This window comes from Artemia sp. Qi Xiang Cuo, chromosome 2, assembly GCF_049724085.1.
Source record: "Artemia sp. Qi Xiang Cuo chromosome 2, ASM4972408v1, whole genome shotgun sequence".
NCBI classification, from domain to species: domain Eukaryota; kingdom Metazoa; phylum Arthropoda; class Branchiopoda; order Anostraca; family Artemiidae; genus Artemia; species Artemia sp. Qi Xiang Cuo.
In genome coordinates, this window is record NC_142795.1 from 12,004,768 (window position 1) to 12,020,052 (window position 15,285).

The 15,285-nt window shown below is 36.0% G+C and overlaps 1 protein-coding gene across 1 annotated transcript in view; it reads right to left on the reverse strand.

The window, feature by feature from the left end:
• Positions 1 to 15,285, reverse strand: part of Gcat (Glycine C-acetyltransferase) — a 121,450-nt gene that overhangs the window by 21,141 nt on the left and 85,024 nt on the right. Inside the window, exons 6-7 of the mRNA XM_089107981.1 lie at positions 7,342 to 7,525; positions 1,961 to 2,153 (exon numbers count right to left, since the gene is read on the reverse strand). Of these exons, the coding sequence (XP_088964107.1) occupies positions 1,961 to 2,153; positions 7,342 to 7,525 (377 nt within the window). The remainder of the gene's footprint in view (positions 1 to 1,960; positions 2,154 to 7,341; positions 7,526 to 15,285) is intronic.

Sequence of the window (15,285 nt, forward strand, 5' to 3'; positions counted from 1 at the left end):
TGTTTGTGTCCTTCTTTTTCTTCTTTTTTTTCTTGTTGTTTTCTTTAGTGATTACTCCGTCTACTGTACCTTTTGTACCTTTTTTGACGGGCAATAAATGAATAATAATAATAATAATAATAATAAAGAATCCGATGGTTCGGCCTTACACTTTGCCGCCCACGCCACACCTTTGTTCATAAAGGCCTCAGATGTAAACCTCTTTCGGGATGGAAAAAGCGACATGGGGGACAAAAGAAAACGTGGCTCGCCTGCATCAAGGCTGACCTATACTCAATCGGTGGCTTCAACAAGTATGGACGAAGATGGGAAAAATCCTGGCTCGAATCGATTGAGCCACTCGCAAACGACCGAGACTATAGGTTTACTACAATGACGAAGCTACTGGACGCCAGGGAGAGCGGAGATGCTCGATTCCTGCTACAAGTACAAGTAAGAATATGCCCCCAGGGCAAAACTTACAACGCCTGCCCCCGGGCCCTGGGGGTTGTGTCGACACCAGAATTTTTGTTATATGATCTATGAACTATTTTTAACAAAATAACTATCTTAAAATTTTTATTGGATGCATTTGGGAAATAAGGGTTTGGGGTGGGGGAAGCTGGTTATCCTCCGATATCTTTTGACGCTTAAAAGTGAACTAGAATTTTCAATTTCCAGTCAAATGAGCCCTCTCTGAAGTTTAAACGAGCATTCCTTCCATAAGAACCATATATGCCCCCAGGGCATAACTTATAACCCTTACCCTGAAGACTGTGGGGGAGTGTCCTGCTCAAATATATAATTTCCAGAACTTTCAACTATGTTAAACAAAATGGCTATATATAAATTTGGATTGGATGTGTTTGGGGAAATGGGGAGCGTGGAAGGGGTGTCAATTGCCTTAGAATCCCTTTCGACTATTAAAAAGGGAACTAGCCATTTAAATTTCCAATCAAATGAGCACTTTCTGAAGTTTTTACGTTCTAAAATCTGAACTTAGGTCATTTGTTAGGCCAGACAAAGCGTTGCATAGATCGTTAATATAAAAAGCGAACAACAGTGGACCGAGTGGAGATTCTTGAGGAACACCCCACTGGATTGGGTAACGGCTAGAAGCAATACCTCCTACTTCCATAAATATTGACCTATCTGCTAGATAAGATTCAAATAGCTTAATCACATACCACGGACACCACAATTCCTAAGCTTCCCTAACAAAATCTGGTGGTCAACGGTATCAAAAGCTTTCAGTATATCTAAAAATAATGTAGCCACCTTCATGTTGCCATCTAATCCATCGTTTACCGTTGTCACCATAAGCTGAAGAGCATGCTCCGTCGAATAAAATTTAAGGAATCCAAATTGATTGCTAAAAAAATAATTATTTGCCATAAAAAAAATTCAACCTACAATACAGCAACTTTTCCATTATTCGAGAAAGGACCGGCAAAAGGGAAATTGGCCGATAATTGAAATAATCCTGTTTATCACCACCTTTCTAAATAGGTTTTACCCATTTTAAAACAAGATGGGAAAACTTCAACCCTGAAACAACTATTAGCTATCTCAACAAGGTTAAGTGACATTAATTTTCTCACTTTTAAAGTAACTAATTTTGAACATATTTTAAAAAACGGGGTATTTTCATTACAAATATCTCTTTTGATATTTTCACTGAAGAAAAAACAACAAATTTACCCCTCCCATTTGATGTTAAAGAATAAATTTTACCTGCTTCCTAAATTTTTGTGAATTGATGCCACTGAGCCTGTCATCCTTCATTCGTGAGACGTGGCGTGATCCATCATGAGCTTTATTTCGTTTTAACCCGAAGTCTTAGGGAAAAACTACATTTTTCGAAGAGGTTTTTCTTTGATAGAAACGGAGCCTAGTATTCGAATAATTTAAGAATAAGGTTAATCTTAAATTCGAAAAATTTAAGATTTTTCTACGCTAGAAAAATACTGCTTGGTTTTACCTTGGAAGCTGACGCAACAACCGGAGGAGGTAAGGCGTTTGAAAATAAATAAGGTCTTGAACGTTGTCTTAGTAAGTCTATCAATGCCTTCGACCCTGCAGTATATCCACCTGCTGCTCCTCCTAGAGCTTTACCAAGCGTCGAATTAATTATGTCAATTTGACCAGATAAGTTAAAATATTCTTCTGTTCCCCTGAAAAAAGACATAAGAAAAAGCGAGTATATATACTCGCTATGTGTAGTATATATATATATATATATATATATATAACTACACAAATATATATATATAAATATGTATATATATATATATATATATATATATATATATATATATATATATATATATATATATATATATATATATATATATATATATATATATATATATATATATATATATATATATATATATATATATATATATATATATATATATATATATATATATATATATATATATATATATATATATATATATATATATATATATATGTTTAATTAACTCTAAATGTCATTTTAGGATAATACGCATTAACTCGCAATATATTACCATACTTGTACATGTTATCTCATATTGGGGAGATAGTTGTTTATTTTGGACAACTACACTTTATTTTTAAAAGCACATTCAGTAAATGAGGTCTTTTTTTCAAGGCATGGCTGTGCAAAAGGTAAATTTGGACTTGAATTTTCATATTTGAGGGGGTGGTAGGGGTAGCCCTCTCCACGTTTAGGGTAACCCTGGGCATGCTGCTAAAAATGAACAGAAATCAAAATAAATAAATAAGATTTGCACTCTTGTTCTTTACGATAAAGTCTGACTTTTTGTCCCAATACTTTAAGAACTACTGCTCAAACGCAAAAGCTGTTGAATTGGCATAGGGATAATTTGAAAGCAATCTAAAAAATTGCGTAAAGAGCTAGGGGTTGAGGAGTCAGCAGACCCTTTCATATTCAGTAAAATTTATGTTGTTTTAAATTTTAATGTTACTTTTCACTTTCAGTTGAAAAACCTTTTTTACATTTAGTATATAGGAGAAATAACTCTCATGCAGCAGTTTCAAATAGTTCAAAATGTATCTAAAACGCAAAATAAACGATTGATGTATTCATTTATTTTAAAAGTTCATTTAACTAAGATGACTCATTTGATCTTGATTAAATAAAAAAAACAAGTTTTTTAAACTGAAAGTAAGGAGCGACATTGAAACATAAAACGAACAGAAATTATTTAGTATATGAAAGGGGCTATCCCCTCCTCAACGCCTCGCTCTTTACGCTAAAGTTTGTTATTGTTTTAAAAAATAGAGTTGTGAGACAGAGTCAAACTTTAGCGTCCATTTTTGTCACTTAATAAGGGAATTAGAACTTTTAAATTCCGTTCGAATGAGCCCTCCTGCGATATTTTAGGATCACTGGGTCGATGTGATCACCTCTGGGAAAAACAACAACAAACAAACAAACAAACAAACACGCATTTGTTATCTTCCTTCTGGCAAAAAATAAAAAATACCACATTTTTGCAGATAGGTGCATGAAACTTCTGTAGCAGGGTTCTCTGATACGCTTAATCTGAGGGTGTGATTTTCATTGAAGTTCTATGCATTTTAGGGGGTTTCCCCCCTTTTTTCTAAAATAAGGCAAATTCTCAGGCGTTTAGCTTTTGATGTGTAAGACTAAACTTGATGAAACTTATATATTTGAAATTAACATAGAAATCTGATTCTTTTGATGTATCTATTAGTATCGAAATTTCGTTATTTAGAGTTTCGGTAACTATTGAGCCGGGTCGCTCCTTACTTACAGTTCGTTACCACGAACTGTTTGATTATGCACGGTGATACATATACAATGGCAGGTCAACTACTAGGGAAGCGATCTGGAGGATCACTGTGTAGATAAGGGAGGGGAAGTGTGTATGAAGCCCTAATAATCATATTTGTGTGCCAACATTTTTTATCTCTCCATCATAGGTGCTGCCAGGAAGTTTCCGAGTAAGTGAGGAGGAGGGACCGTGAACCCAAAAAGAGGCTTTGTTTCTGCCAAAATTATACAGGGCAAATTTCTCATTTTCCTATTGATACACATCGTTTCTTAATGTCTTTTATTTCCCAGAGGCCCTGACCCCCTGACCTCCTTGCTACCTTCCATGGGAGACATCCTTATGTGAAAAAGATTTATCTTAAGAAATCCCCTTAAAAACCATGGGAACGATGATCTATAATTCATTACTGAAATTTCCAACCTCTTTTTCTTAACAACTATTTGAAGAGGTGCATTTTTTAGGGATGGTTTATTAGTATTTAAGCATTTTTATACTGATATTAAACTTCAATATCAAACACAGGGATTGAAGGAAAAAGTACTAGCCTGTTTTTTACATTTAAGAGGGCCTTGAATCAGACAGTTTATAGTAACAAACTGTAAGCAAATACAAGAAATGACAGATTAAAGTGAATATCCAAAATGAACTTAAAACGAACTAAAATTACTACAAACAGGAGCTTGGCTACTTAACCCTCTTAACCCTCTAACCCTAAAAATTATAAAGCCTGAGTATCATTTGCGCTTTATGAAAAATATATATATACATTATATTGAACAGTATGGTTTAATATCTTTTAACTCCGACGAAAATAAAAATAAATCACTATAATCATTAAGATAACTGGAAGATCTAGTGAAAATAGACTGAAATTTTAACATATCATGATATTAATTCAAGAAAATATCATTAATTCAAGGTTCAAAATTTTATTTTTTGCTTTAGTCAATATCCTTCTCGTTCCCTGAAGGTTCACATTTGATATCCTATCTGATCTTCACATACACTCTTTTGACAATATGAATAGAAATAGTGTCTTTTGATTTATTTCAATATTCCACTCAACATTCCCTGAGAGTTTTGACTAAATACCCTTTCTGTTCCTGAAATATTGTACTTACTATTTTATCACCCTAGATGCACATAGCTTCTATTGATTTACTTCAAAATCCCCCTGAGCACTCCATGAAAGTTTCAACTAAGTACCATTCACCCTTCCTGAAATAGTGAAGACACGCCCTTTTGACAAGCGGGATGCACTCAGTGTCTTTCTATTAAGTTCAACCCCCCCCCCTTCAAGATTCTCCAAAATTTTATTTTAAATTAATTCTCTTACTTGTTCCTGAAATATTGTAGACATGCCATTTTGTCAACCTGAATGCATATGGCGTCTTTTGATTTAGTTCAACATCCAAATTGACATTTTCTTAAAGTTTCAACTTAATTATTTTAGCCGTTCCCAACGAATTGCCCCTACACCCTTTTAGAAATCATTGCGTAAATATTATCTTTAAGTTGAACATCCCCTTCACACTCTTTGAATGTTTAAACTTAATACCCTTCCCTAACTGTTCTTAAACACTGAAGATGTGCCGTTTTGAAAACCTGGATACATTTAATGTCTTTTGATCTAGTTCAATACCCTTTTTGACAGCCTGGATGTACGTAGTGTCCTTTCATTTTGTGCAACACCTTCCTCAACGTTCTCTGGAAGTTTAAACATTCTCTGAAAGCTTAAACTTAGTACCCTTAGTAGTTACTGAAATATTGCTGATTTGAAAATCTGAATCCACTTAAACTCTTTTGATTCAGTTGGATAGTAGAACTAGTAGCAGTAGCAGTCGCGGTCACATTCGCAATCAGAGTAGTATTTTTCGCAGTCGCAAGTAGTCACTATTGCAGTCACAACCGCCAACAGTTGCAATCGCAGACGCAAGTAGTCGTAGGAACAGTCAGAAGTAGTCGCAGTTGTAAGAGTTTGCAGTCGCAGTTGCAAGTAGTCCCCATGACAATCGTAAGTAGTTGCAGTGATAAACAGTTGCGGTCACAAGTAGAGACAGTATATCAATCTATCTACTCTCTTTAAACGAGCAATAATTGTGTATAAATGTATTTTTCTTGAAAACGGCTCAATATTGTTTTTTGAAAATTGGCACCCTGAGGTTTTCTGGCCTTAAAAAAAAAGATCTAGATAGATCGCGATTTTGAGGAAATTTGTCTAGAGCCTTAATTTTGAAAAAAAAACTCATATGAGTAACGTCATATTTATGAGCACGTTTTAAGGTCATAAATTACATCATTTTCTCCCCCGGAATGGTTATGTCCTTTTTAGTATCTATGACACACAAAAAATTAAAAAAGATGACAAATAACCCTGAACAGCTACAGAAAACAGACATGGAACAAGAAACAACAAAATCACATTGACTTGCAAACGAAAATGTTGCACAACAAAATTTGCGGTTAGCCGACAAAGTAAAATTGCATGGAATGAATGAACGTCTTAGTTTAGTATGTGTGAATCTGTGAAGAATAAACAGGGAAGAGGAATTGATTTTAATACCTATGACATGCGTAAAATTCCACAAGGTAATAAATTACTCTGAACAGCTAAAGAAAAGGCAAGGAAAAGAAAAAGCAAAAATCATATTGAATTGCAAACGAAAATGTGACAATACTAAAGAATAACACGATAATTATGCTACTGCTTAATGTAGATAGTAATTTCAGAAATTACAATGGAATAAGGAATGTGCTGTCTTAAATCTGTAAAGGATAAACAGGAAGGAGAAATTAAATTTACATCTTAATTTCTTAGTTCAACTGAAATATCTGATTTGACACCCTATGAATTGAAAAAGAGAGAATAAAACGATGATTGTACCAACGGGTAATTTAGAAATGTCATAGAATAGAGGCGCTGGGAAATTCCTGGTCTTTACTGAATTATATAAAAAGGCAATTAAAGCCAAATTATAAAGACTAGAGAAAAGATGGGAAAGAAGTTTTTTTTTGTATCTATGACGTCATGCAATAATATACATGATTTTGAATGAATCCAAACAGCTAAGGCAAAAGGTATAGGAAACTGTATGAAGGAATGATGCATGAAAATGAAACACAACAAGATCTGTGGCTAGAAGACAGGTGGCGACAAACTTCACAACGAATACTAAAAGAAAATAACGGACAAAAATCAAGCTGCGGCTAAAAAATATATGTGACAGGGATGATCACATTGAATCGTAAATGAAATGTACAGTTAGAAGAGAAGCAACAGTGAGAATCACAACGAATTCCAAGAGAAAAAAGACGTAAAACGAATTTTTTTTTTATGTATTAAAAACATGGAGCTGCAACAGGAGGTATGATGCATTAACAGGAAGGACTTAATGCTAAAGAATAACACGATGATTATGCTACTGCTAAATTGAGCAGTCAATTATATACAAGCCTTCCGTGTGCCGATGTCAGGGCCCGGAAGCGAAGCTGTCGTGCTCCAGGTACTATATTAACTGAGCAAACTCAAATTAAAGCTATGAAGCCGCTTTACCTGCCAGTTACTCCAAAAAAGCCAGTTGCATGACATTCGTCAATAAAAACCATAGCTTTGTATTTTTCTGCAAGATCGCAGATTTGCGGTAAAGGTGCAACATTACCATCCATGCTAAATACACCATCGGTAACAATTAGTCTCTGCCTTGCATCACCACATTCTTTCAGTTTATCTTCTAGGTCTGTAAAAAAAACCTTAAATCAACAGAACACATAAAACTGAAATGACTAACCATTACGAAAAAAAAAAAATCAAAATTGTTTTAAAGGTAGTACAGCTACACTGAAGAAAATGAGGGCGCTGCTTCCCTAGAAATGGGGGCAGAAAGAGGGCTATAATTATTCTTCCTGACCAGCTCGAAACTTTTATCCTTAAGTCCTTGGGCCAAAGGGACTACAATTCAGAAAAAATGGTTCCCCTGGAAACAGTCCCGTTAAGAACCAGAAAATGGCCAAGAATTCTCCTCCCTCGGTTAGCTTATCATAGAAGGGTTGATATAGAAACTTTAGAGGGGGCTCATTAAATTGTAAATTAAAAATTCTAATGCTTTTTTTATGGCACAAAGTAAATTGAAGGAAATCAGTCCTTTCCTCTGCCTCTTTCTGCTATCCGGCCAAACACGAGTCCCATGATATTGGAGCTAAATTTTGAGATTGACATTTGATTTAGAAATGCTAAAACATCTTATTAGTGTGCCCCTGGGGTTGGTACATCCCCTGCAGTCTCAGAGCAATGGCTCTAGATTATGTAATTTAAACAATGTTTACAGACACTTTTAGCAGAAAGGGTCTTAGGGACTGTTTGCAAGGTCAAAAAGTAAATAAAAGACACAATGCATATCTAAGTCATTGTAACAGCATAGATGTAACTTCTTGTTAATGGCTTGGGAGATGAAGTTGTAATTTTCGAGCACTGTTGGAGAAGTGGGGAAGAGTGGGGCAAGAGTCACCTTCTCTGTTACGGGGAGATGGAAGGGGATAAACAATTTTTGTCTCTGACCCATCAAAAATTTTTAAACTGTAAGCTTCTATGGAACTTAGAATCTATGCAAAGTTGAGTATTGAGGTAAGCCAAAATACACTACCGGTATGTGTTGCGAGGGCATCAAAAAGACATATCTGCAATATCCCGGGAGCAGCTTGGGATGTTAGGTTGAAGCTTACAGAGAGTACTGGGATGGGGGTGGTAGGGGCAGCTTGACCTTCATGTTAAACTTGGGAAACGGGGTAGAATTAGATTAAAAGAGAATATCTGCATCCAGGTTAACAAAAAACAATATTTTCAACATTTCATGAATAGCTCTGGTGGATTGACTTGAAACTTTCCGATAGTATAGGAGAAGGAAGGGGAGGGGCTAGCGGATTATGGATTTTGGGTTTGGGGGGGGGGGATCAAAATACGATACGGCTCCAAATGTTATGGCAAAATATTTTTGCGCTATCAGCTGCCATAATACTTAGAACCTATTCATGGTTAAGTAGCGTCGTAAATTAAAATACACTTTATTTTGACTTGGGGAACGAACTGAGGTATATCTAAAGACACAACGCGTGTCCAGGCTATCAAAAAACATATCTTCAGTATCTTGAGATCTGCTTGGAGGTCACAGTTTAAAATTTCTAATAGTGGGGAGGAGACAAGGGGACCAAAACTGTCGTTATTTCTAGTCCACTTTTTTTGCACTATAAACCTCTATTGTACCTATTTTCTATTCAGGGTTAAGTAGCAAAGGTAGATCAGAAGACACTTTGTATTGCCATGATGATCAAAGTAGCGTATCGGCAACATCCTGGGAATGGCTTCAAGGATCAAAACGAAAACTTTATTGATTGTTTCAAAATAGGAGGCGTGTCACATCATTGAGTATAGCATATCAGAGAACCCCACTGAAGAGGTTTCAAGCTTGCATCTACAAAATGAGGAATTTTGTATTTTTCCCAGAAAAAGATCATGGATAAGTTTTTTTTTAGGATAGATCGTACCGATAAGATATTCCTTGAAGATCGGGAGAGGGCTCATTCAAATGGAAATTAATAGTTCTAGCACCCTCTTTAATGGATAAAAAATATTGTGATTACGATTTTGCTCCATGGAGACCCAAGTTGTTATCTATAAAAAATTCTAAGGTAATCAATCGAGTAAGAAGTATAAAAAAATTATACATCGAGCTTCCAAGTTGCAGAAGAAGTAACGCCGCGCGCTGGCACATTCGTTCCTGAAAAGTCACATACTCCGTACAGGACAAATGGTTAAGACGAATATTTATCTAAATTGTTGGTTCAACTAAGTTGATTCACATGATTTTTCTTGAAATTATGTGTAGTGATGTAGAATTGCGCAACAACTATCAAGCAGTTCGTGGTAACGAACTACAAGTAAGGAACAACCCGGCTCAATAGTAACCGAAACTCTAAGAAAATGGAATTTTGATACCAATAGATACATCAAAAGAAACATATTTTAATGCTGATTTCAAATATATAAATTTCATCAAGTTTAGTTTTACTCATCAAAAGTTACGAGCCTGAGAATATTTGTCTTATTTTCAAAAAAAGGGAAAACACCCCTAATGAAATCCTAATGAAAATAACACCATGAGATTCAGCGTATCAGAAAACCTTAATGTAGAGGTTTCAAGCTCCTATCTGCAAAAATGTGAAATTTTATATTTTTTGCCAGAAGAAAGAACACGGATGTGTGTTTAGTTGTTTTTTTGTTTGTTTTTTTTTTCTTCCCAGGGGTGATTATATTGACCCAGTGGTCCTAGAATATCGTGATAGAGCTTATTCGAACGGAAATTAAAAGTGCTTGTGCCCTTTTTAAAGGACCAAAAAATTGGAGGACTACTATACCCCTTCCCATTCTCATTTTTCCCCAAAGTCACCCGATCAAAATTTCGCGATAGCCATTTTGTTCAACCTAGTCGAAAAATCTAACAACTATGTCTCTAGCTGTAAAATAATTCCCCACAGTCCCTGGGGGAAGGGCTGCAAGTTGTGAGCTTAGCCCATTGTTTACACATAGTATTTATTATTGGGAAGTATACAGCCATTTTTTTGGGGGGGGGAGGGTTCGGGGTGGATTTCTATGGGGAGAATCTTCTTTGGGAAGGGAAATTTTTGGGGAGTGAACATTCCAGGGGAAATGTTACACTGGGGGTTTTTGACAGAATTACTATACGAAATTCTTTTTAATTTTCTTACATTCTCTTTGTCAAATTTTTCATCTGGAGATATTCCGGGGGAATTATCCAGGAGCTTTTTTCCGCGTGTTTTGTTTTCTTGTAAATAATTTCCGTCGAAGGGAGAATTTCTGGAGTGATCGAAAAACCGTATAGAGATTAAAGTCTTATTCAAATGAAAGAATGCTAAGGAAAATTTTTGAGGGTGAATAATTCACAAGCAATTTTATAAGTTTTTACTGTTTTAAAAAGTATAGTTGTGACAAAGAGTCAATCTTTAGCATAAAGAGCAGAAGGGTTGAGGAGGCGACAACCCCAAATTTCTATACGGAATAATTTCTGTCCGTTTTAAGTTTTAATGTCACTCCCTACTTTCGGCTAAAAAAAAAAACTTTATTCAATTTCATTATAAAGTGGGGGCGTTATTTCGTTGTGTAGGTGCAGGAGGGGGCACCGAAACAAGTGTATTTCAATGCCCAACCTATATAACTCTCCATGAGCAACAAAATGACATACATGGAATTATTTGGTTAAATGACTTGAAGTTTAAAGGTCAATGAAAAGTATAACAAAATTAGGGGTCATTTCCAAATGGCCATATTTGTTGCAGTTAAGCAGAAAAGCTTCCAGTTAAGCATAGTAAAACCACAGTAGTAGTAAAGCATTAATAGATATCAAAAATGCATGAAAAAATACATGGAATTGCACAAGAATATGCACTACAGTATCACGTGGACATTTTAAAAAGCGACCTTTACCTACAAAGTGGCCAAGCATGTTTTGAAACTATAGTCAAGGTTGTATAAAAGAATTAGACTGGTTTTTTTTTGGCAATTGACATTTTTTTTTCTGATAACAAGTACCATTCATTGCGATCGTAGCTCTATGGTGTGGATGATATGAAAATAAAAATTTTAACGAAAAATGTCTGAAAAGTGCAATGATGCTAAAACCAGAATTGTTTGATTGACATTTGCAAAAAGGGATAAGGGATTCGCGAATTGGACTGTACGAACGATCTTATTTGAATAATAGGGTAAAAAACAGAGCTAGATAACATTCGCGAATTGAATCGTATGAAGATGGAGAAAAAAAGGGGTGGTCTTATGACTTGACCTAGCTTTACTTCTTCGATGTGTACTGTATAATACATAAGTGGTGTTTGAACAGTGTTGTCAATTTAAAATTGAGTTTAACGTTATACTATACTAAAAAGTTTATACTAAGAGAGATGTAGATGGCAATAAAAGAATTTTATTAACGGATAGCTTTAATTCTTCGATGTGTACTGTATAATACACAAGTGGTGTTTGAACAGTGTTGTCAATTTAAAATAGAGTTTAGCGTTATACTAAAAAGTTGATACTAAGAGAGATGTAGATGGAAAGAAAAGAATTTTAATAATAATTTTTCAGTATTCATTTAGCTCTTGCCAAGACAAGACGTGATGTGAATTGCCTGCCTAGATAAACCGGTTTAAAGCGGACTATGACTGCTGCAAGCGATAATGACAGGTATGTTTATTCGCCTGTTTTGAACTTTATCCAAGTGAATTTTGAAGCGGGAATTGACGACGATATTATCGTGAGTCATGCGGTTGATGTTTTCGAGAATTCGGCTGTTTCAACTGCAAAGATTGAACTTTATTCAGCTACAATTCCAGATGACTGCTGTCCTAAGCGCGTTGGCAATAAAGCAATTACAAACAATATCAGAGATATGATTGATTTAATCCGGAAATGTGATTCTGAGAACATAACTATTCCTATTTATGTGATCCGACTTCCAACCGAAGTTCCTACCATACAGGCTGTAGCATATTCATGCTTAGCTACCAAGATTAATAATATTGGCCGAACTCTAGATGTTATTGATTCTAAGCTCAAAAATTATGATATGAATTTCCCGGCATTACCTACTGTCCCCGCGAATGATAATCTAGCCACAATTGTTATCTCGAATGGGCCTAAGGCTTTGAATAACCCAGCAAAACGTACAGAGGTAATTGAAAAGATCTCCTGTCATGAGGCAATTAGCAGCATACAGTCGTCTAACGATAACCTTGTTGTAAGAATCGATAATTTGGCCATAAATGATTTTTGCAAGGCTGTGCCCTCAGTTTTAGCGAAATCTAAAGCCAAACTTATCGAAAAGAAATATTTTGGTCTATTAAAGGGTATAGGCACTGATTACGATATCTCTCGCCTTACTGAATACCCTGGAGTGTCTGACGTAACAAGGCTTGGAACTTCCCATTCACTCAGAATTTCGTTTGTAGATGCTGCAACTAAGATCAATGCCATTAAAACTGGATTGAAAGTTGATTATGAATTTTTGCGCGTTTTTGAGTATTTTCAGATCCCGCGTTGTTGCCATAGATGCCGTTCTCCTGACCACGTAGTTGCCAATTGCAGAAGCCCAGTTGTGAAATGCTCCCGATGCTCCGATCCCCACGAATCATCAAAGGACTCTCCCTGTCAGTTGTCCCCTAAATGCGCTAACTGTGGTGGAGACCATGTGTCATATAGTTTGCGATGTCCCAAGTTGCGTGCTATTGCTACCAAAGGTATTGCCAAATGATATCTTTGCCTATCTCTATTTGTTCTTTTAATATTAATGGGACCAAAGATAAGGACATTTGTATTGATAATCTTCTTGATACATTTGATGTAGTCCTTTTTCAAGAACATTTAGTGCCGGCTGTGAGCGTAAATTTCCTTAGACGTAGCCCCGGCCACATTGTTTTTTCTACAAATGCCCGAAGAACTCGTGTTTGTCGCTCCGGTGGGTTGGCTTGCGTGCTGAATCGGAAACTCTCTTCCCTTTCCCCACAGTGCTACGGATCTGATGATATTTATTTAGCCGTCAGGATTGGTGATCTTGTACTAGTAAATTTTTATTTGCCACATAATAACAACAATCTTGCGTCATTCACCCATTTTGTTAAAGCGTGTAAAAAATTGAAAAATTTGGTATCGGGTATTGAGAAACTTGGTTATGATTGGCTACTAATGGGTGACTTGAACTGTGACATGACAATGTCCTCCCTTCGATCCGATTCACTGCTCGAGTGCCTCCCCCTTGTTTTCCGGATTCTGACAAAAGATCTTCCATTTACTTACATACATGCCAGTGGCTCCCGGTCTAACCTTGACCACTGTGTATGTTCTGCTGGTGCTATAACTTCAACTGTCCACGTTGATGAAGATGAAAGATATTATGACCACATACCCATATCTCTGTGTGTCTCAGTCACATCTAAACTAGTAATAAATGCTTCCCAATCCGTAGAAAAAAAGTAGTTTCAACGGCAAAATTGGAATCGTTGTGATTGGCCTCTATATGTGGCCACGCTTGCAAGCCTGCTGAGTACCGTTAATATGCCTTATAACCTCCTCTGTTGTGGAGTTACCTCACCCAGTGCTCGTTTGCAATTGAATACGTATTATCATCAAATCATTTTATGTTTGAAATAAACCGAACAAGTAGCTGTCCCAATTGAACGTATTCGGTCCAACACGCGAAAGTTTGTTTGGAATTATGACCCTCTTTTGAAAAAAGTGAAAAATCAGGCCAAGCTATGGTTACGTATTTGGATTGCTTGTGGGCGTCCCTCTCGTGGTACTGTTTTTGATATTAAACGTAAAACGAAAACGGCTTATAAAAGACAACTGCGGTCTGTCCGTGAAGCTGGAGTTAATTTTCCAAACAGTTCGAAAGAGTGGAAGTTTGTGACGAATTCTTCTAAGTTTACTGATTATAAGAGTGATAATATTCCGCAATCAGCTTGGATCCAACATTATTCTAATATTTTTCCCCGTGTTAATTTCGCTGTACATAGCCGATATTCCCAACTCCTTGCTAAGTGCCTTCCCGAGAAAATGCAACAAAAGCAAGTCCCTCCTGTGTCAGCTGATATAATTACTGATTCGATCAGGCGGCTGAAGTCTCAGTCTATTGATATTGATGGTATAAGTGTTTTTCATTTACGGAAAGATTCTCGGGAACTAGTAAAACATTTGCAGCTACTTTTTCAAATGTGTCTTTGCTCTTCTTTAGTGCCTGATAGTTTCCTATGTGGTACTGTTACCTCAATTGTAAAGAGAGGAAAAGATGTAAATAAATGTGATTCTTATAGGCCTATTACTGTCACCTGCAATATTAGCAAACTTTTTGAATATGTGCTTCTTCCTTATATTATTGATTTTGTGAACTATGATGCTAATCAGTTTAGATTTAGAAAGGGGATTTCTTGTCAACATGCACATCGGGTGCTTGCTCTCCTTTTTAAGGATGCACAAACGAAAGGTCAATCATTACATATATGTGCTTTAGACATATCTAAAGCTTTCGACAGTGTTGTGCACCCTCAGGCTTTTTATTCTTTACATCAGCTTGGTATAAACCCATCGATTTTTTCTCTGCTACGTTTTTGGTATTCGAATTCATATGTTAGATTGAAATCGAATGGATGTGCTTTTGGAAATATCCCTGTTAAATGCGGGATTAGGCAAGGAGGAGTTCTTTCGCCTCATATTTTTAATGCTTGTATTTCGAGTGTGATTAATAAGATTCCCTCCAGTTGTTTTTTTTGGCTTTTAGGAAGTGTCTTATTTAGCATATGCTGATGACTCCCTCCAGATTAGTCGTTCCAAAAGGAGGCGTGAACGGAATTTTAGCATGGTTGGATCTATGCTTAGTGAAATAGGCCTATCATTAAATACTTCGAAATGTGAATATTTACTTTTTAACGCTGTTAA